Here is a 21,971-nt window from a genome sequence, read left to right on the forward strand (position 1 = left end):
TAATTAATATTCTTGGGTACCTTTAGCAGTATGGAAAGCTGTGAAGTAACCTGATACATATTCTAAAATCCCCTAAAGACATGATAATTAGTATCCTTGGGGTTGAATATAAGACTAAAAACAGGAAGATTGGTTGGAAGTCTCTGCGAGTTAGATCTTCAGTTCCCTTCCTCTGTGAAGACAGATGACTTCCCTTCGTCACCCCAGCAGACTACTGGAGGTTTATTTTCTAGACAAGGTGAAATATAGGTTCTTTAAACTGGGACACACTAACCATAGCTGAAAACAGGGAGGAAGTTAAAGGCTGAGAACTTTCCAGCCCTCTTCACCTGTTTGGTTCCCAGACATATATCACAATTAGTCTAGGAAATACTTCAATCAAATGAGTCCCAGAAAGAAAATTTCCAAGAATTGAAGGACATTAGTTTTAGAATTGAAAGGGTTCCGCAAGTACCAAACACAGAGCTAAAAATAGACCCACACAAAAGCACACCATCATAAAACTTCATATCACATGGAACAAGGAAAATACAACCCAGGCTTCCAGGATCAGGGATTAAACAGGTTATCAGTTTAAGATCAGGAGTCAGAATAGATTTCCACTTCTCCAAAGCAGTCCTGAAAGCTAATAGATGTTGGGATGCCTTCAAATTTTAGAAGGGAAATTATATCAAGTCAGAATAATATTCTCAACCAAATTATTAGCCAAGTGTGAAAATAGAATAAAGTTGTTTTCAGATATCTCATTTTTGATTAATTTTTTTATGTGGCATGAGGTGAGGGTACAGTTTTATTCTTTGGTATGTGGATATAACGCTTGACCTGAGACCATTTGCTGAAGACATCATATATGCCTGTGTTTATTCCTGGACTTTCTGTTCTGTTCTATTCATCTATGTGTCTGTCTTTATGTCAGTACAATACTATTTTAATTACTATAGCTTTTTAATATATTTTGAAATCAAGGAATGTGATGCCTACAGCTTTGTTCTTCTTAAGATTGCTTTGGCTATATGGGGTCTTTTGTGGTTCCATATACATTTTTGGATTTTTTTAATATTTCTGTCAAAAGAGCCATTGATATTTTGGTAGGGATTTCATTAAATCCATAGATTGCTTTAGATAATATAGGCATTTCAATCCATGAACACAAAGATTGTCAAATGCCCTTTCTGCATCTATTGAAATATTCATTTGATTTTTAGCCTTCCTTAATGTAGTTTGTCACATTTATTGATTTGCATATATTGAGCCATTCTTGCGTCCCATGGATGAATTTCACCTGATCATAGTGTATAATCCTTTTAATGAGTTTGGTTTGCTAGAATTTTGCTGAAGATTATTTCATATATGTTTATCAGGTATGTTGGTCTCTAATTTTCTTTTCTTTCTTTTCTTTTTTTTTGAGGCAGAGTCTCACTTTCGTTGCCCAGGCTGGAGTACAGTGGCACGATCTTGGCTCACTGCAACCTCTGCCTCCTGGGTTCAAGCAATTCTCCTGCCTCAGCCTCCTGAGTAGATGGGACTACAGGCGCGTGCCACCATGCCCAGCTAATTTTTGTATTTTTAGTAGAGGCGAGGTTTCACCATGTTGGCCAGGATGATCTTGATCTCCTGACCTCATGATCCGCCCACCTCAGCATTCCAAAGTGCTGGGATTACAGGTGTGAGCCACCGCACCTGGCCTGTAATTTTATTTTCTTAAGGTATGTTTGTCTGGCTTTGGTACCAGGGTGATGCCAGCCTTGCAAAATAAGTTTGGAAGTGATCTCTTCTCTCTGGTTCTTTCCAAGTGCTTGAAAAGAATTGGCTTAATTGCTTTTTAAATGTTTGGTAGACTTCACTAGCAAAGCCGTCTAGTCATGGTCTTTTCTCTGTTGGGAGGATTATTGCCTTAGTTGTTACTGGTCTGCTCCTATTTTCAATTTCTTTATGATTCAGTCCTGATACATTGTATATTTTGAGTAATGTTTTCTTGTAGGTTATCCGATTGGTTGGCATATGTATATATCATTGTAGTCTTTAAGATCCTTTATAATTCTGTGGTATCATTTATACTCTCTTCTTTCAGGTCTAATTTAGAGCCCTCTCTTTTCTGAGTCTAAAGATTTGTCAATTTTATTTTTTATTTAAAAAAATTCTTAGTTTCTTTGAGCTTTTCTGTTATTTTTCTAGTCTCTATTTCATTCTTTTTTTTTTTTTTTTTTCTAGTTTCTTAAAGGTATAATGTTTGGTTGTTTATTTTGAGACTCTTCTTTTTTTTTTTTTTTTTTTTTTCTTGGACAGACAGTATGAACCACCACACTTGGCCCTCTTCTTTCTTAATACAATCATTTATCATATAAACTTCCCTTTTAGTACTGCTTTTGCTGGGTCCCATAAATTGTGGTGTGTTGTAATTTCATTTATCTAGATTGTTTTAAAATTTCTCTTTTGATTTCGTCTTTGACTTAATGGTTGGTCAGGTGTGTGTGGTTTAATTTCTACGTATTTGTGAATTTTCCAGTTTCCCTTTCATTACTTATTTATATTTCCATGCCATTGTGGTCAGAAAAGATACTCAATATTATTTCACTCTTCTTAAATTTGTGGAGACTTGTTTTGTTGCCTAATATGCTCTGTTCTGGAGAATGTTCTGTGTGCTTGAGAAGAATGTATTCTGCTGGTGTTGGATAGCATCTTCTGTATATTTTGTTTTTATTAGAACCAATTTCTGTATATAACCTACTAAGTAAACCTCCTTATCCATCATTGCTAAGTGAAAGAAGAAATTATTCCCATAGCTGCTGTTTTATTTCGTTAATTCCGCATAACTTTTTTGGGACATGTTTGCAATAGTTAGTCTGAAATTATTATAACTTCAAAAGAGAGAGAGACAGAGAGACCTACTAAATAGAAAGCTACAGTGACAATTTTAATGTCAGACCAAGTAGATTTCAAGGCAAAGAACATTACCAGAAATAAAAATGTAGAGTTTTTTTTTTTGTTTTTTTGTTTTTCATAATGATAAAAGGGTCATTTGGTCAAGAGAACATAAAAATTCTAAGTGTTGGCTGGGTATGGTGGCTCACACCTATAATCCCAGCACTTTGGGAGGCTGAGGTGGGTGGATCACGTGAAGTCAGGAGTTTAAGACCTGGTCAACATGGCAAGACCCCATCTCTACTAAAAATACAAAAAATGAGCCAGGCATGGTGACATGTGTCTGTAATCCCAGCAACTCAGGAGGCTGAGGCAGGAGAATCACTTGAACCTGGGAGGCGGAGGTTGCAGTGAGCTGAGATTTACCACTGCACTCCAGCCTGGGCAACAGAGTGAGACTCCATCTCAAAAATAAAATAAAATAAAATAAATTTTGTTTATACATCTAATAACAAATATCTGAAACATATCCCTGTATAAACATAAAGAAAAATTCTTATAGATAGATGAATTTGCAATTGTAGCCAGAGATCTCAACACCTTTTTCAATAACTAGTGGCACAAGGAGACAGTAAATCTTTGAGGACATGGAAGACTTGAGTAACACTATCAACCAGCTTGACCTATTAACATTCATGTAACTCCTCACCCAACAACAGCAAAATACACTTTTTTTTTCAAGTACACGTGGATCACCTATCAAGATAGACCTTATTCTGGGCTGAGCATGGTGGTTTACACCTGTAATCCCGGCATTTGGGGAGGCTGAGACAGGAGGATCACCTCAGGTCAGGAGTTTGAGATCAGCTTGGCCAACATGAGGATACCTCGTCTCTACAAAAATACAAAAATTAGCTGGGCGTGGTGGCACACACCTGTAATCCAAATCTCAGGAGGCTGAGGCAGGAGAATTGCTTGAACCCAGGAGTTGGAGGTTGCAGTGTGCTGAGATCATGCCTTGCACTCCAGCCTGGGCAAGAGAGCAAGATTAGATACTGTCTCAAAAAAATTTATTTTCTACTGTAAAATAAATCTCAGTAAATTTTAAAGGATTCATGTTATATAAAGTATGTGCTCTAACCACAAGGAAATTAAAAGAGAAATCCATAGGAGAAAGCTACCTGGAAAATTCCCAAATGTTTGTAATTTAACATAATTGTAAACAGTCTGTTGAGTCAACAACAAAAAAAGAGCAAAAGAAAGAAAGTAATGTTAAGTGAATGAAAGTGAATACCACATTTGTGGTATGCCCCCAAAGTAATACTTAGAGACAAACTTATAGTACTAATACTTATATTAGAAAAAAAGAAAAGTCTCAAATGTATGACTTCAACTTCTACCTTAACAAACAAGTAGAAAGAACAAATTAAATCCACAGTAAGCAGAAGAAAAGGAATAATAAAGATAAGAGGTGAATCAATGAAATGGAAAATAAAACTATAGAAAATCAGTAAAACAAAAACTGGTTATTTGAGAAGGTCCATAAACTGAAAAATCACTATCCAAACTAATGAGATTTTTTTTAAAAGAAAGGAAAAAGCATATATTATTGATATCAGAAATGAGAGAATTGACAATACTGCAGATCATATGGATATAAAAGGAAGAAGGGAATATTTTAAAGAACTTTATTCCAGTAATTGGCTTAGATATAATGTACAAATTACTTGAAAGATACAAACCAGCAAAAGTTTGAAGAAGAGATATAAAATATGAAGAGTGCCCCTGCACCTCTTAGGTTAAATGTTTAGTTTAAAACTTTCAACAAATTTGATGCCCAATGCCTTCTCTTATGAGAAAACATTTAAGAAGAAATAATACAATTTGTACACAAATCAGCTACTCAGGAGACTGAGGCAGGAGAATTGCTTCAACCCAGGGAAGTGGAGGTTGCAGTGAGCTGAGACCATGTCATTGCATTTCAGCCTGGAAGACAGAGCAAGACTCTGTTTCAAAAAAAAAAAAAAAAAAGAAAAAATTGAAGGGAGGAGAATATTTATCAACTCAATTTTTAAGACCAGCATTACCTTTATAACAAAACCAGATTAGGATATTACAAGAAAAAAGAGACTTATTAATATAGATGCAAAAATTCTTAAGAGAATTTTAGCAAATTGAACCCAGATGTATATAAAAAGTATATCATGACTAAGTTGGTTTTATTTCAGGAATGCAACATTTGTTTTGTATTCAAAAGTCAGTTTAATTCATGATACTTAAGAGACTAAAAAGAAAACCCTTTATTATTGTTACAATATTTTAAGAACATTTATTTGAGCAAGTCCATCATATACTTCTGATAAAAAAAAATTCTGAGCCCATTAAAAATAGAAGAGAACTTCATCAACTTCATGCAAAATCTGTAAACCAAAATGTTACATCATACTTAATGGCAAAGACTTGAAGGCTTTCCATAACATAAGAAACAAGGCAAATATGTCCACTCATACCACTTTTACTCAACATCCTGCTGGAGATTCTAGTCACTGCAATAAGGTAAGAAAAATAAATCAAGGGCATTCAGATTTCAGGAAAGAGTGAAAAACTGTCTTTGTTTGCAGATGAAATTATCATGTATGTAGAAGAATCTATGGAATCTACCAAATAAACACAGTTATTCTAGAACAAATAACTGTGTTTAGCAAAGTTGCAAGACACAAGATCATTTAGCAGAAATCAATTGTTTCTGTATATTGGCAATGAATAATCAGAAGTTACAATTTTACAGCTATCTTGTACACTAGCATAAAAAATAAAATACTAAGAATAAGTCTGACAAAAGATACACAAGGTTGAAACATTTTATAAAATATTGTTGAGGGAAGTTAAAGAAATACTGGATTGTTGTCATTTTGGGGTTATTAATAAAACTGCCATAAACAGGATTTGGGTGAACATAAGTATTTCTATAAGACATATACCCCAGAGTAATTGCTAGATTGTTATGGTAGTTGTATGTTTTGTTTCTTAATAAACTGTCAAACTCTTGAATGGCTGTACCATTTTATATCCCAACCAGAAACATATGAGTGACCAGCATTTGGTGTTGTCACCAGGGTTTGGTGCTTAGCACTCTAACACGTGTGTAGTTATAGCCCATTGTGTTTTTAATTTACATTTTCCTAATGACTAATGATGTTATACATCTTTTCATTGCTGTTGAATGTTGAATTTTATATATCTATATCTATATATAGATATGGACGTATGTATATATGTATGTATGTAATATATATAACTAATCCGTACATACATATATGTGTATATATGTGTAGATATGTGTATATATTTTATATGTTCTTTATACATGTTGATATTCTTTATACCATTCTAGACACTAGTCCGTTGTCAGATACCTGTTTTGAAAATATTTACTAACAGTATGGCATTGTCTTTTTTATCTTCTTACCAGGTCTTTCACAGAGCAGTAGTTTTTAATTTTGATGAAGTCCAATTTATCAATTTTTCCTTTTATAGACTGCTTTTGATGTCAAGTATAAGAACTCTTTGCCTATACCTAGATCTGAAAAATGCTCTTATATTTTTTCTTTTTTCTTTCTTTTTTTTTTTTTTTTTTGTGAGACGGAGTTTCCCTCTTGTTACCCAGGCTGGAGTGCAATGGCGCGATCTCGGCTCACCGCAACCTCCGCCCCCTGGGTTCAGGCAATTCTCCTGCCTCAGCCTCCTGAGTAGCTGGGATTACAGGCATGCGCCACCATGCCCAGCTAATGTTTTGTATTTTTAGTAGAGACGGGGTTTCACCATGTTGACCAGGATGGTCTCGATCTCTTGACCTTGTGATCTGCCTGCCTCGGCCTCCCAAAGTGCTGGGATTACAGGCTTGAGCCACCGCGCCCGGCTCTTATATTTTTTTCTAAAAGTTTTATGGTTTTAATTTTATATTTAAGTCCATGACCAATTTTGAGCCGATTTTTTAATGTAAGCAGTGAGGCTTGATTTATTTTGCCTGTGGGTGTTAAGTTATTTCAACATCATTTCTTTAAAAGGCTGTCTTTCCCACATTAAATTGCTTCCCCCCCGCCCCACCCCAAAAAAATTAGTTGGTTATATTTGTGTGTGTTTGTTTCTGGATTCTCTGTGTTGTTACATCAATCAGTGTGTCTTTGCCTCCACTAATACTACATAGTCTTTATTAATAAAGCCATAAAATAAGTATTGAATGGGGATACTAATTCTTCCCACTTTATTCTTCAACAAAATTGTTCAAGCTATTTTAGTTCCTTTTCATTTCCATAAAAATTTTAGACTTGCCGGGCGCGGTGGCTCAAGCCTGTAATCCCAGCACTTTGGGAGGCCGAGGCAGGTGGATCACGAGGTCAAGAGATCGAGACCATCCTGGTCAACATAGTGAAACCCCGTCTCTACTAAAAATACAAAAATTAGCTGGGCATGGTGGCGCGTGCCTGTAATCCCAGCTACTCAGGAGGCTGAGGCAGGAGAATTGCCTGAACCCAGGAGGCGGAGGTTGCGGTGAGCCGAGATCGTGCCATTGCACTCCAGCCTGGGTAACAAGAGCGAAACTCCGTCTCAAAAAAAAAAAAAAAAAAAAATTTTAGACTCACATTTATATTTACAGAAAGCCTTGCTAGGATTTTGAAAAGGAATTGCATTAAACTTGTATGTCAGTTTGGGGAGAATAGACATCATTACTTTGTTGTTCTGGTATGTCTCTTTGTTTATTTAGAACTTGGATTTCTTTCATCAGCACTGTGTAGTCTTCAGCATATAAGTCCTATACATGTTTTATAAACGTTTTTTTGTAAAATTATAAATGATATTGTATCTTTAATTTTGTTCTCTGCATGTTTGTTGCTAATAAATATAAATTGGTTATTGTATGTTTATTTTTGCCTCTTGCTGAACTCACTAATTCTAGATTTTTGTAGACCCCTTAGGAATATCTGTGTAAATTGTCATGTCATTTGCAAATAGGAACCTGTGCTGACATTGTGTTTTATCATTCCCAAGTATTTCATGTTTGAAATAAGTGAGCTTCAAAAATCATATATATTTTTTTTATGCGTAAGTATAGAATCTCTCCCAGCATTTCATCACTTGCATTGTTTTAGTACTTCTCTCATAATGGAGAGAAGTTTTTCAGGACAAATGGCATTGACTAGTCTTCTAAAAAGCTGCTGGCATAACTGACAAAATCCTAGACACTAGAAATAGAGATTAGTAATCTATAGTACTTATTTGTACAATTTCTGAGTCTTCAAATGTACATTATCATTTGATGTGGTTTTTAAAAAATGCTTTATTTCCCCCATCCTGTTTTTCTTCACTTTGCTTTTTATCATTTTTTTCCACTTACTGTCCCAACCATTGACACCTTAGCTGATAGCACTCAAGAAAGAAGTGGCCAGTGCCACACCCAGAAAGAAAGAGAAGTAACTGAGAGTGAGAAGGCATTAAAAATAGTCCTTTGAATTTCAAGACTGCTTTCCTCCTTAATACATTTTATATTTGATCTGGCCTTCCCCCTCTCCCCCGCCTTTTCTTGATTACATTTTTAGTTGTTTAAACTACATACTTCTCAGTGATTTTCTTGAGTAACTCATGGTTTTTATATGTTCAAGAGGTCATCAATGTATTATCTTAGCAAAATGCCCTTTTGAGGCTCCTGTCATTTAGCTTCCTGCTTCTTCCCATTTTTATTATCTTCATATATTTACTTCAAGCTATTCCTCACGATTATTTGAAGACCTCTGTCTTTTTTGTTTTTTGAGACAAGGTCTCACTCTGTTGTCTAGGCTGAAGTACAATAATGCAATCATGGCTTCATGAATCACTGCAGCCTCAAACTCCTGGGCTCAAGCAATCCTCTGCCTCAGCCTCCACTGTAGCTGAGACTACAGGCATGTGCCACCATGCTTGGCAGATATTGTTTTCTTTTGTAAAGATGTGGTGTTACTATGTTGACCAGGCTGGTTTCAGACTCTGGGCTTCAAGCAGTCCTCCAGCCTCAAACTCTGAACTGTTTTATTTTTCATCTCAAGTCCTCTCACTGTTCTTAGAGACTTTCTTAAATGACCTGTGAATGACCTGCCAACATCCTGCCTCATCTTCTTGACCTTATCATTGAAAATTATCTTTTGTCCCTTCACCTCAGCCACACATTTCCATGATTGCACCCTGAACTTTGTTTTCAGAATCCAAAATTAGTGTCATACACTTTATGCTTTTACTCCTAGTTCTTATCTTTTCAGTTTATTTAATGTAAAGACCCTCAGGCTCTTTACTAGTTAGTCTTCCCCTTATCTAGCTTAGATTCCATCATACATTATCACAGTTATTCTTTTGCAAATATCTTTAACTCCCTTACCCCTTTCTTTATCTTTTATCTAGCAAAACCCCAAATATGGATGAACCTCTCTTTGCCTTATCCATGCTGATCCCCTTACAGCAGTGTAAATGTGAAGAGGCAGACTTGTGTTTCTATAAATTTGTGATCCCTAAACTCAGCTTGTATTTATGTTTGCCAAGTTCACTCCCCATACTTATTTTATACCTTTCCCCCAGTCTTCAAACTTTCCACTTCTCCATTCCTCCTTCAGCTAATGACTCCCTCTTTCATTGACAAAATAGAAGACACTAAATGAGAGCATCTCAGCTTCTAATCACTGAATCCACAAATTTGCATATATGTCCATCTTTCTTTTCTTTCCTTCAGTTAAAGTGGAAGGACTGTCTCTTCTTTTAAAGGTGTGTTCTACTATAATTGCTAAGAATTCTCTTTTTTTAAAGAACTTTGCTCCTTCAGTTATCCCCTCTTTGTATCATTTCAAAAGCATAAATTTTTTTTTCTCGTTTTTCTCATCTTTCTCCCCTAGATTCTTTGCATCCCTCTAGCTAACAGCCCATTTCTCTGCTGCTTCCTAGCTAAACTTATCATAAAAGGTATTCTTACTGTCTCTGCATTTTTATTTCCATTTATTTTTCAGTCCACTTGTCAAGGTCTTTAATTACTTTTTGGCAAATCTATTTGATATTTTTATATCCACATTCTACTTGGCCTTTAGATACTACTTGCTAGGTGGCCCTTTTCTTCTTTAACACTCCTACTTCTTGGTTCTCCTGGTATTCTTCCAACCCTGTGGCCCTTCTTTCTCAGTCTTTTTGATAGCTCCTCTTCTTGCTCTTCTCAGCCTGTAAATATTGGAATCCCTCAAGATGAAAATGATCTTCCTGGGCTTTACTCCCTGTATTTTTTTTTTCTCATCATTCTTTTAATAAATGATTCCATTTAATCCCCATAGTTTAAAATACTGTCTATAAGCTGATCAGTGTGTGTCCAGACTTCTCTCTAAACTTCAGAATTACATACCAAACTGCCTCCTTCAGTTACCCACTTGGATGTCAAACAGGTCTTTTAGATCTCATTTGTCTAAAATTGAAGTCTTTACTCCCCACCCCCAATTGTCCTCCAGTCTCCAGCTCACTCCCCACCAATCCACATTTTAATCAGTGGCACTGCTAAAAACTTGGAGGTTATCCTTGAGTCCTTTTGTTCCATCATCCTTCCCACACACATCCCACCTCCACTGCCTTTATTCAGGATACCGCTATCTCTGCCCTGGATTACTCCGGTTACTTTATTATTCCCTTGCCTTTTCCCCTTAGCCCTTTCCAGTTCATTTGCCATGTAAATCTGCTGATCACACAGTCCATCTCACTTAGAATATAAAATCCTTACTGTTGCCTTCATGGTCTTGAAGAAGTAAGTTCCTGCTTACCTCTCTGGTGTCTCATTTCAAGATGTTCTCCATGTATTTATGATATTGTTCATCTGTTCTCGTTCATATTCATTCTTATTCACAGTTGCCTCTCCCCTTCTGAAATCCACAACAACTTCTTTTTAGTTTCTGGAACACACCAAACTCTTCTTGCTTTGGACCTTTGGCACCGATTTCCTCTTCTTGACATGTACTATTCTTGCTCTTCACTTAGATTGTGATCTTTGCCTGTTCATTTTCTTTCTCATCACTTAACTGTAAGTTCCCTGTGGGCAAGGATCATGGACAGCAAAGACCCAGTACGTAGCACACAGTACCTGACACATAAGCATTTAGTAAATATTTGTTAAATGAATGAAAGTGTGGTCAGTAAAATCTCCTAGGATTTTATGAGACAAATTGATCTCTATTCTGTACCTTGCCAAATAACCCCAAGGCTTCCTGGCTACTAAAAGGCAGTCCAAATAGCAAAACTTAATTCTCTTATCTATACTTTTAATTCTGTAACCTACTGAGTCTCTACCTTGAATGTACATTGCTTTTATAATTAGAAAATTTGTAAATTTGGAGTATACACAGATATATTAAAATGTTTACAACCTTGAAAATAGAAAAATAATTAAGCCTAAAAATTGGGAGGTTTAGTGTTAAGAAGTGAAAAATGCAAAGGCTAATTTTGTCATCTTTTATATAGAGCAGGGAGTGAATTGATACTGTGTAAATTTGAAATATAATGTTAAAAAAAAGCTCCAAACTCTTAATTTTTTATAGTCTTTTTTCTTTAGAGAGCTCTTTAGGAAATAATCTTTCTTGTAGGAAAGCTATTTCTTGAACTGTATTTTAATTTTCTTCTATTAAAGTAAAATGAATTAATTTTTAAAAAAATATATGTAAACAAGTTCTGTCACCCAGAAATACTTCTTATATGTATGAAGGTATAAGTACAAGGATTTCCACTGCTTATTGTTTCTAAAAATGAGAGTAGAAATTGATAAACTATGGTTCATGGGACCACTATTCTGTGTTTAATAATGATACTGATATATGTTTAATGACAAAGGTAGATATCTGGTATGTTAAGTGAAAAAAAATTAGCTGCAAAATATATGGGACAGTACATTTTTTCAAAGGCAAAACAATACTTGGAACTTATATGCAACTGTGTATATGAGTAAATTTGGTTTCATGTAAAGAATGCCTAGAAGAATAAACACCAAATAGTGCATTTAAAAAACAAGTTAGAGAATAATACGTATTACATGATGCTAATTTTGTTGCAAAAGAAAATTTTAAAACTGTGCACTGTTGTAGTCTTCTGCCTTTGAAGGCCTGAATGATACCCATCAAACCACTGGCATTGATTTCCTCTGGGTATTCGAAGTGGGGTACTTAAATTTTTTAACTTGATGCACTTAGTATTGGAAATGTTCACAAAAAACGTTTAACACTTTTATGAGGTTTTTAATGGATACAAATAAGAAAGGAGAAAATTATTGCAAAAGAAGTATAATATCCTAGCCAGTGAAATTCACCAACAGCTAAAAGTTTAACATATATACATACCATATTGATGTATAGACTCATAATGACCTGATGTTTGTCTCTCACCTCTCCCCCACAGGAATAAATGAAGAAGAGGAAAAGAAAAAAGAAAAAAGCAAAGAAAAAATCAAGTTGAAAAAAAAAAGGAAAAGGTATTTTTTAACAGCATTTTTAAAAACAGTAAAGCAAGACTGAGTTTAGGATGGATTGTAAAATGTGTGTGTGTGTGTGTGTGTGTGTGTGTGTGTAAGTGTGTAATGTGCTTAATTTAATATTTTTTCATCAATACCTAAACTTTCAATTGGACTTAAGTTTAAACTCTTAATATATATTTTGTCCTCATATACATGAAGTTGACAAAAATATTTGTATTCTTGTAATATTACCATGGCTAATAAATTATTAATAGAATGTAATAGAACTTGTCATGCTGTGCAGGTGTGATGGCTCATGCCTTTAGTCCCAGCACTTTGAGAGGTCAAAGTGGGAGGATGGCTTGAGCCCAGGAGTTTGAGACAGGCTTGGGCAACATAGTGAGATCTTATCTCTGCAAAAAGAAAAGAAAAATTATCCAAGTGTGGTGCCATGTATGTGTGGTCCCAGCTGCGTGGGAGGCTGAGGTGGGAGGATTGCTTGAGCTCAGGAGATGTGATCACACCACTATACTCCAGCCTGGGCAACACAGCAAGACCCCCCCAAAATATATTTATTTATTTATTTATTTTTATGTGTGTGTGTGTGTGTGTGTGTGTGTGTGTATGCACATACACACATACATATACACATATTTACATTTATATATACATAGCAGGACAAGTTCATATTTGATATATATATGTGACATATGTGATATATATGTGTGACATATATATGTGGTATATATATGCGATATGTGCATATGTGGCATATATATATGTCATATATATGTATATCATATATATATGTGATATACATATGTGTGAGATATATATATATATATATATATATATATATATATATATATATATATATATATATGGTGGCTGATGAGGCTTGTGAAAGACCTAAAGGAATTTTTAGCATCCCAAGTTCCTTCAGGTCTTCAGCCACCTGTGTACTTTTACTATTAACTCTTTTAATAACTAACTGGTTAAAGAAATTATTAAAAGTAGTAAGTGGCTACTTCTCTTGTTAGTGAATGCAGTTTCATTCATACTAGCATAAATTTGCACATACAGGCTTTTTTTAAAGCTCTTCACCATAATTATTTCTAGTTTAGACAAAGTTCTCATACAGAATAGGTTCTAGAAACCAGGGACTGTCACTTTGTAGTTTTTATAGAGCATTTAATACATGTATTTTACTATTTCAGGTATCTTATAAATTGGAAAAGTTAAAGTTGCTCACTTTCAAGTGTCAGGAGTTAACTAATAATCGTTAATATAAAAACAGGAATGTAGAGCTCAGGATTTTGTTAACATATTATTAAATCATTTGTTCTAGCACAGCAAGATGGATTGCTTATAGGAAACATGAGGTTATCTAATAGTCTTCCAAATTCTAATACAGATAGTTCTTAATTTATGTGGTTCGATATGATCTTTCAACTTTATGATTGTGTAGTAGAAATGTACTTCAAGTGCCCGTATAGCCATTCTGTTTTTCACTTTCAGGATAGTATTCAATAAATTGCATGAGCTAGTCAATGCTTTATTATAAAATAGGCTTTGTGTTATATGATTTTGCCCAATTAGAGGCTAATGTAAGTGTTCTGAGCATGTTTAAAGTTGGCCAGGTCAAGCTATGATGTTCAGTAGGTTAGGTGTATTTTGTGTATTTTTAGCTTAAGATAGATTTATTGGGCTGTAACCCCATTGTAAGTTGAGGTATATCTGTATACTTCTTTTATAGTAACAGATTACTTACTTGGGCCTCTTTACCTTGAGTATCACAAACCTTAAGATCAATTAACTTTTCTATGCACCCTTAGCAGAGGTAGTACCACCTGAAAGTGTCACTATGCCACAGTCTAAAATTTTGCGTTAAAAATGAGACTCCAGAACCAAAAAAAAAAAAAAAAAAACCAACAAAGAAAAAAAGTGCAGGCAGAGAAGAAGCTTTAGTCAGAATCCAGAGGTCAAGTCAAGCAGGGTCTTTAGTAGACAAAATTTGAGAATAACAGAATTTTAAGAGGCAGGGGAGAAGGAGAATATATGAGAAAATAAGCTTTAGCAGATGGTCAGAAGTCTAAGTAAGTAGACAAACAAGGAGGAAAAAGGAACACAACTTTACAAAAACAGGGGAAACCTTGGAGTCACTAAAGGAGGAAGGCAGTCAAAAAAGTCACACAAGCCACTATACAGACACAGGATAGCCTTGGAGCCCTGTAGTCTCCTGAAATTTACATTGGTACCTCCTTTATGTCCGTCTCAGGTTTTCTTAGTTTGAGTTTTAACTCCTAATATTTAGATCACTGAACTAACTCTTCAGATACCTTTTTTTACATTTTAAATTAATTTCTGTTTTGTCACTCATATTTTGAGTTTGGGTATAAGTAGAATGTTGCACATCTCTTTAAGATCTTAAAAAATAGTTTTTTCTGTTTTTCTTTTTCTTTTTCTTTTTTTTAGTATTAGAGGAAGGAATCCAACCAATTTTTCCAATTCATGTTAGAGTAATATTTTTCAAAAGCATAATGATAACTCATCCTTTTTCATTTATATATAGGATATAAAAGCATCCTTTTGTAACTAATGAAAATTATTTTGTAATGCAAGTATTCATCTGTGTCACTCTGCATCTAGAGGGACCAAGTACTTAAAAAATCAGAATAATTACCAAAAGTGCTTTTATTTTGCTGACTCTCAGCTTTCATTCATTCATATGAAGGTACAATTAGAGCCCTTTTAAAATAGAGAATTGCAACTTTTGAGGCACTTTTAAGAGAATATGCTATGTTATTATATACACAAGTGAATATAATAAGGCTTGGTGCATGCTACTTTGTTTGCCTTTTAAGATTTTGAATGTTATGACTGCATAAAAAGCCAAAAATCACAGAAATATAATTTCATCCTTACTGAATTTAAAACTCATTACTAGAATTGAGTGGAATCGAGATACTAGTGTTGTCAGCTTCTATGACCAAGCAACAAAAATTCTAAATTCAGCATTTTAAGGCAATGCAAATATATGAAGCATATTTTAAGTTTATCTTTATACTCTGTACCTTACTCCAAGAAGAATTTAAGGCAGTTCAAATCCCACTTAAATTTATCTATCAGTCATAAGTGCAATTCTCAGTCTGTGTGTATTATTATCCATAGGTCTTACTCATCCAATTCCACTGAAGAAGATACTTCAAAACAAAAGAAACAAAAATATCAGAAGAAAGAAAAGAAAAAAGAAAAAAAGAGTAAATCAAAAAAAGGGAAACATCACAAAAAGGAAAAAAAGAAGAGAAAAAAGGAAAAGCATTCTTCTACCCCTAATAGTTCTGAATTCTCCAGAAAGTAACTGAAACTTTGGCTTAAGCCATTAAATTTAAAAATTTGTTGTTAAAACGTGTTTGCCCTTCCTTGGAATTTGCTATATGTTATGCTTTGCAATAAATCACAGCTTTTTCCACATAGACATTTTTCGTATGTGGGACCATTATCCCTCTGGCAATATATTTTTAATGTGCTATGACTATAAAGTATTAAATCAGTCTTGTTACTTGATAGCCATGCCCCAAGTATAGCTATTCGTGTATACTAAACACATCATGTTTGGATTTGTGGCTCTGTGTGTTTGGCTAATGTTATTACTTCATAAAGTTGATTGTAAAATGGCTTTACCATAGTCAACATGGGTTATCTACCTAACAGTTAATGAATATTGCTGAATCAGGTGTCTACCTTCCAGTGATGAAGCTAGGTCCTTACCTAGGGTAATGTTTTGCTCTTGACACAGAGAAATTTAATAGCTTTACATACTGAACTATAATATCTTTTAAAGATAGTGAAGTTCTTCACTGTTGTTTTTTTTAAATCTCTAGGGATTTTTTTCATGTGCAGCTGCTTAATGGTCTTGACTAGGACCTTTTAAATGAAAGGTGTCTGCAGGAAGATGATCATGAAAATATCTCTAACAAAGTTTCACTGTTCTATGAAATGCAGAATTTCTAGTACCTGCCTCTTTTGTTTTTGTAACAATTAAAATAGTTCTTTCTTGTATAAAGAGATTAGTCTAGTTCAGCCTGTAAGTAAGTCTGCAGAGATGATGCTATGTTGGTCAGGATTTTTTAAGATAGACTCCTGGGTTGTTTTACAAATGTGCCATATTGGCATGTCTTTAACTGATACCTCAAACACAGAAATTTTTTATTTAGGAAGATAGCTAAATCTTTATTACAACTGATTTTTATTGTATTCCATATGTAAATTTTATGAAGCTTGTTTCGATGAATAATGTGGAAAATTTTACAAATGTGAGCATATATATTTATTTAGTCTGACATAATTTGTAGTTTTAAAGCAAGTTTCACACTGAACTTATGGTTTCATAAATGACCAGTTTGGGGTGTTTCTCTCTTTGACTTTAATGGCAACCTCAGGAGCAGTGTCAAAAATTTAGAATTAAGAATTTTATTCTGTACTTTTTAAAATTTAAGAGCCAGAGTTACATCATGAAAACCTTTATATAACAATGGAAATTTTATATGGGTAAGCATTTTCAAACACATATTAGTAGATATGTCTTTTAAATTTTTATTTTCACATTGATCAGTGTTACTTTGCTTGAATCTTAGGTATCCTTTATGTCCAATAAAGTAAATGCTTATGTTGTAGAAGCATCAGACATCAACCAATATCATGGCATAGCACCAAAGATTGCAAATACCTCACTATGGTGCACTTATAAATTTTTAAATTGTTAACCTACAGACATGGCTTCAGGTGAATTCATGATGGTGAAATCAGCTAGGTACACTTAACCTCACAGGCTAGAAATGTTTACTGATTCTTCTTTCACCTAGCACCCAACGTGAATATCCTCAGTAAGACTTGGGGAGCCTTATAACTCCTCTTAACATATGCTTATCCATGCTTAAATTCTAGGGAAGCTGCATCCACAGCCCTATTCTGTAATAGCATTGCAGCCATGAGAGCTCTCACACTTAACCTAATTTAGTCATTTGGGCCTCTCAAGAGGAAATGTTTTTATTTAAATAGGTCAGTCGGTTATTGGGAGAGAAATACAGAGCCAGTAGGTTTTCAGGGGTTTGTTTTGCCTTTGCTAATTTTTTGAAAATAGAGTTCTTCAGTTATCAAAATTTTAAAAATCAGTTTTTATAATATAAAGCTTTTTTTAAAAAACTAGGCTGGCCCAAATGCAGTGGTTGTTTCTCCACTCCCACTGTTTGACTTGATTTGACTTGAAAAAATAATAGTAAAATAAAATATTAAAAAATGATTAGAAGATGCTATATACAAAGGGGATGATCTCATTTCATTGAGTAAGACAGTCAAAAACGGTAGTAACTGTAGTGGAATAGTTAATTGAGTTATTTGTAAGTTTTATGAATGTTAATTGTAGAGATTATAAATTGGCTCGTTAAGTTTCTAAATGGTGACACAATTAATAATGATTAAGAGCAAAGTCAGTCCTTGTTAACTAATAAAGTATGCAAATTAAAATATTTTAATGATCAGTAATTTTCCGACAGAAATTATCTTGCTGTTTTTAAGCAATTTCCCTAATTTTAGCATAGTTTATGAAATATCTCATCTGAATAAAAATTTATTTTTGCTAATAATTTTCTTCTAAAATGGTATTGAGACTGGATGCAAATTTCATGAATACATTTTAGAAGAAAATTAATGAAATTTCTTCTAAAGGAAATTTCCAGGTAGTATGTAGCAGAAGGAAAACTGAATTTAGCAGTAAAACAGTTCTGGTCATTCTAACTACCTGTGTGATCTTGAACAAGGTCACTTAGCTTCCCTGGGCCTTGGTGTCTTTCATATATAAAATATTTACCATATTTTCTCTGAAATTGCTTCTAGTTTTAATATATGTGATTATCAATATTTTATTAAAATTCAAGCAATATTCATTTTAGAAATTATAGATAAGCGGCAGCATTCTATAATAGTAAAGGTTGGATTTATAACAGCTAAACATGTTCAACTTCTTCAAGCTGACAATTGATATTTGATTCATATTCCTACCACCTAATGCATGTCATTTTCACCAGATGCAGAGAGAATTTATATTTAGGTTTGCATCTGTAACTACATTATCTGGTACTGTAGGGCCATTATTTTTGGGCTGATGGACCTACTCCCCACACAGTTTCCCCCTTTTTTTTTTTTTGCATATCATATCTTGTCTGATATTTCTCAGAGGTATCCCTGTTTCTTCATATGTAATATATATGCATTTACACCTTTGGTTTTCTGAGGTCAAACAATAATAAATGAGAAGTAAAACAACTATATGTGTTTGTATTTACAACTCTATCTACAATTATATAACCCTTGGTTACCTCAGAGTAAACTAGGCTGAAGAGTTGTTAATAATGTTGATAAAAATGCCATTGAGTCCTTTCTTCAACAAATACTGAGTACCTAACATGGCAAATGCTGTACTAAGTACTGGGGATACAGAGATAAGTAAAACATTTGCCTCCCTGAAGTTCACACTTTAGTTGGTAGGAGAAACACCAAAGCATAGCCATTTTATAATTAGTGCAGCAATTGACATGAACATGGGTTTATGGAAGCTCAGAAGGATGCCTAACCTAGTCTGAAGAAATTAGAAGAGGCTACCTAGAGAAAGTAGTGACTGAATTGCACTTTGATTAAGGATAAGAGTGAGGGTTATGGCAGTTCCTGACAGATTGGGTACTGTGAACAAACACCAGATGTAGAACAAGCTGTGTTAGGTGTGTGTCAAGAATTATAAGCAATCTGGTGTTGCTGGTGTGTCATAGGCGAGGCAGGAAGTGGTAAGAATTGAGACTACCGTTTTAAGTTCTTAGGAACAAGAGGAAGGAGTTGTGTGTTCCATGTTTGGGAGCTCTATAAGCAATGAGATACCATTAAAGAGTTTTAAGGGGGGCTGGGTGCAGTGGTTCACGCTTGTAATCCCAGCACTTTGGGAGGCTGAGGTGGGTAGATCACTTGAGGTCAGGAGTTCAACACTAGCCTGGCCAACTTGGCAAAACCCCATCTCTGCTAAAAATACAAAAATTAACCAGGCGTGTTGACAGGTACCTGTTCTCCCAGCTACTCCGGAGGCTGAGGCAGGAAAATTGTTTGAACCCAGGAGGTGTAGGTTGCAGTAAGCCAAGATCACACCACTGCACTCCAGCCTGGGCAACAGAGCAAGACTACATCTAAAAAAAAAAAAAAATTTTAAGGAAGGAAATGACTTACTGGGGTTTTGTTTTATCCATTTTGTAATCCAATTAATGCCACCATTTTTAAGAGATGAAATTGCTTTCATTGGAAGGCTACATAAAATATAATTTGATTATTTTAGGCTCTGCTATTAGACTTACATTTCTTTCTAAGGTCTCATTACCAAAATTACACAGTAAATCATCTAAAAACATGTAAAGTTACTGTATTATTAAACCCATCCGCAGAGTTATATGTACATGTACATACTTTGAGATGTGTTTTGTTCTTAATTGTATTTTAGGTTATTTTTGACTGGCTTAAATTCTACCACTATTTTAATATTTGTTAAGTCCAAATAAATCATTCAGAATACAGTTTTCAGTTTACAGAATGTGCTGTAATTTAATAAGACCCCTTGATTTTAAGATTGAGTTACCCTGTGAAGCACAACTGCTTCAGAGTTACAGAGAGACATGCCAGTTGGTCCACTGGATGAGCCCTGTTCTACCTCAGGTCACCTAGTGAAAAGCTAGCTCAGCAAGGAGTGCTTCAAGGACTGCAGCTGATCCTAGTGCTGAGACCAAAACTTCCTGGATGTTGGGCGCCCAAGAAACAATAGGTTTCTTATGCCAGTGTGACAATAGCCCCAGTTGTGAAGGCCAGAGTCTTCTGACCTCAATTATCTCCTTTCAACCCCTCTAAAAATATGTAGAGTGGCAGAGAATTGGGGTGCCTCTCCTAGAGCACAGCCCATGATGCATCCAGTTATTCTTGGCTCCACTATGCCTTTCCCACAAGTTGGGAGGAGTCAGGAGCAGTGAGCATTTTGCTAGCTCTGTCTGTTTCCTGCTTCTTGTGCCATTTATAGTTCTTGCCCTTGAGCAACAGAAGTAGAACAGTACCAATGCCTTAACTAAATTTTTCTCAACCTAGATTTTCACCTGAGAAATATAGTAATATTATTAAATTACTGTATGTCAAGATAGCAGATTTTCTGGGATTCTTTAAAATTCCAAGTTGTATAAAAGATCAAAAAGTACCCATAAGAGTTATGAACTTTCACAAAAAATAACTGAAAATTCTTTGCTTTTATGACCATGTAAAATGTCATTTTTATAATGGAAATATCTTAATTTTCAAACTTAACATATATTTTAAGCAATTTTAATATTTAAACATTGGCAAAATTGTCTTCTGGAATGTAAAGTTCAACTCCGGCAGTAGGATGTTGAAATAGTGATCTGGACTATGGTGCCAATATTGCCACATGGGGTTATTTAATTAAATAAATGAAAAACAATTTTTTTTTCAGCTGCATTAGCCACATTTTAAGTGCTCAGTAGCCACATGTGGCTGGTGGCTATCATATTAGACAGTGCAGATATAAAATATTTCTGTCATCACAGAAACTTCTCTTAGTTCTGGTCTAGAAGATAACCATAGTTCTTGGCAGAAATTTTGACAGGCTAATGATGAAAAGTTTCTAACCCTGAGCTTTGCATGCCCAAGAAAAATAAGGCATTCTTTTTTATATATCAGATCAGAGAAGCTGTATTCAGCACATTTTGAAATGCTAGTGTTTGCCTATGGCCATACCACCCTTAATGTGCCAGATCTTTTCTAAAGTGCTAGTTTCCTGACTACAAAACATTACAGGACATAGTAGATATGCTTAGTAGAGCTGCTTAAAATTATTCCTTTTTTTTTCTGTTGAATTCTATTACAAAACCATGTCTGTGTTATAATAGAAAATACACTTATGAATAAAAATATTTAAAAATTATAATTTGCAGAAATTAGTTTTATTTCTAGATTTCTAGGTCATATTAATATGATAGCATTAGGTGGGACCAGAGAACTCATTTGTTTTGTAGCTTTCATTATACAGATTATTTAGGAAATGTATTAGCAAAGGATTTTTTGTTATGCTTATCCCTTGAAACAAAATATTGTACAGATTACACATTTGTGATTTTTTGTTACTGAATATATTGTTTGTGCCCAGAAAAATCTAAAAAGATATGGGTTGACTTCTAAGAGATTTAAGAACATGTCACTTCTAGTTTATAAGACAGTTAGTTCCCCCTGAAATTTACCTACCCAGTACCATCTCAAAAAAATAACTGCCTGTAAGTATCAAAAAGTTGAGAAATGCTGGTAATGCAACATAAATTTTTCATTGTTCTTCACTGAGATAGGATTGCTTATTTTGTTATTGATAATTTATTTAATTTCTCCTGAAGAATTAGCATAATCTCATGTGATACAGAAACATGTTAATTAGCAAATACAAGTAAATTTATACAAAGGAAAACCTATGAAAACCTTAATGTGTGTTTAATAAAGTAACTGATCAAAAATGCAGCTGTGTCTTGCTTTG

General features: G+C 34.4%; 1 protein-coding gene across 1 annotated transcript in view; it reads left to right on the forward strand.

The window, feature by feature from the left end:
* Positions 1–21,951, forward strand: part of SREK1IP1 (SREK1 interacting protein 1) — a 50,990-nt gene extending 29,039 nt beyond the window's left edge. The window contains exons 4-5 of the mRNA XM_003925800.4: positions 12,301–12,373; positions 15,527–21,951. Coding sequence (XP_003925849.1) covers positions 12,301–12,373; positions 15,527–15,716 — 263 coding nt within the window. The 3' untranslated portion in view covers positions 15,717–21,951. The remainder of the gene's footprint in view (positions 1–12,300; positions 12,374–15,526) is intronic.
* Positions 21,952–21,971: the final 20 nt, after the last annotated feature.

This window comes from Saimiri boliviensis, chromosome 1 (assembly GCF_048565385.1).
Source record: "Saimiri boliviensis isolate mSaiBol1 chromosome 1, mSaiBol1.pri, whole genome shotgun sequence".
Taxonomy (NCBI): Eukaryota; Metazoa; Chordata; class Mammalia; order Primates; family Cebidae; genus Saimiri; species Saimiri boliviensis.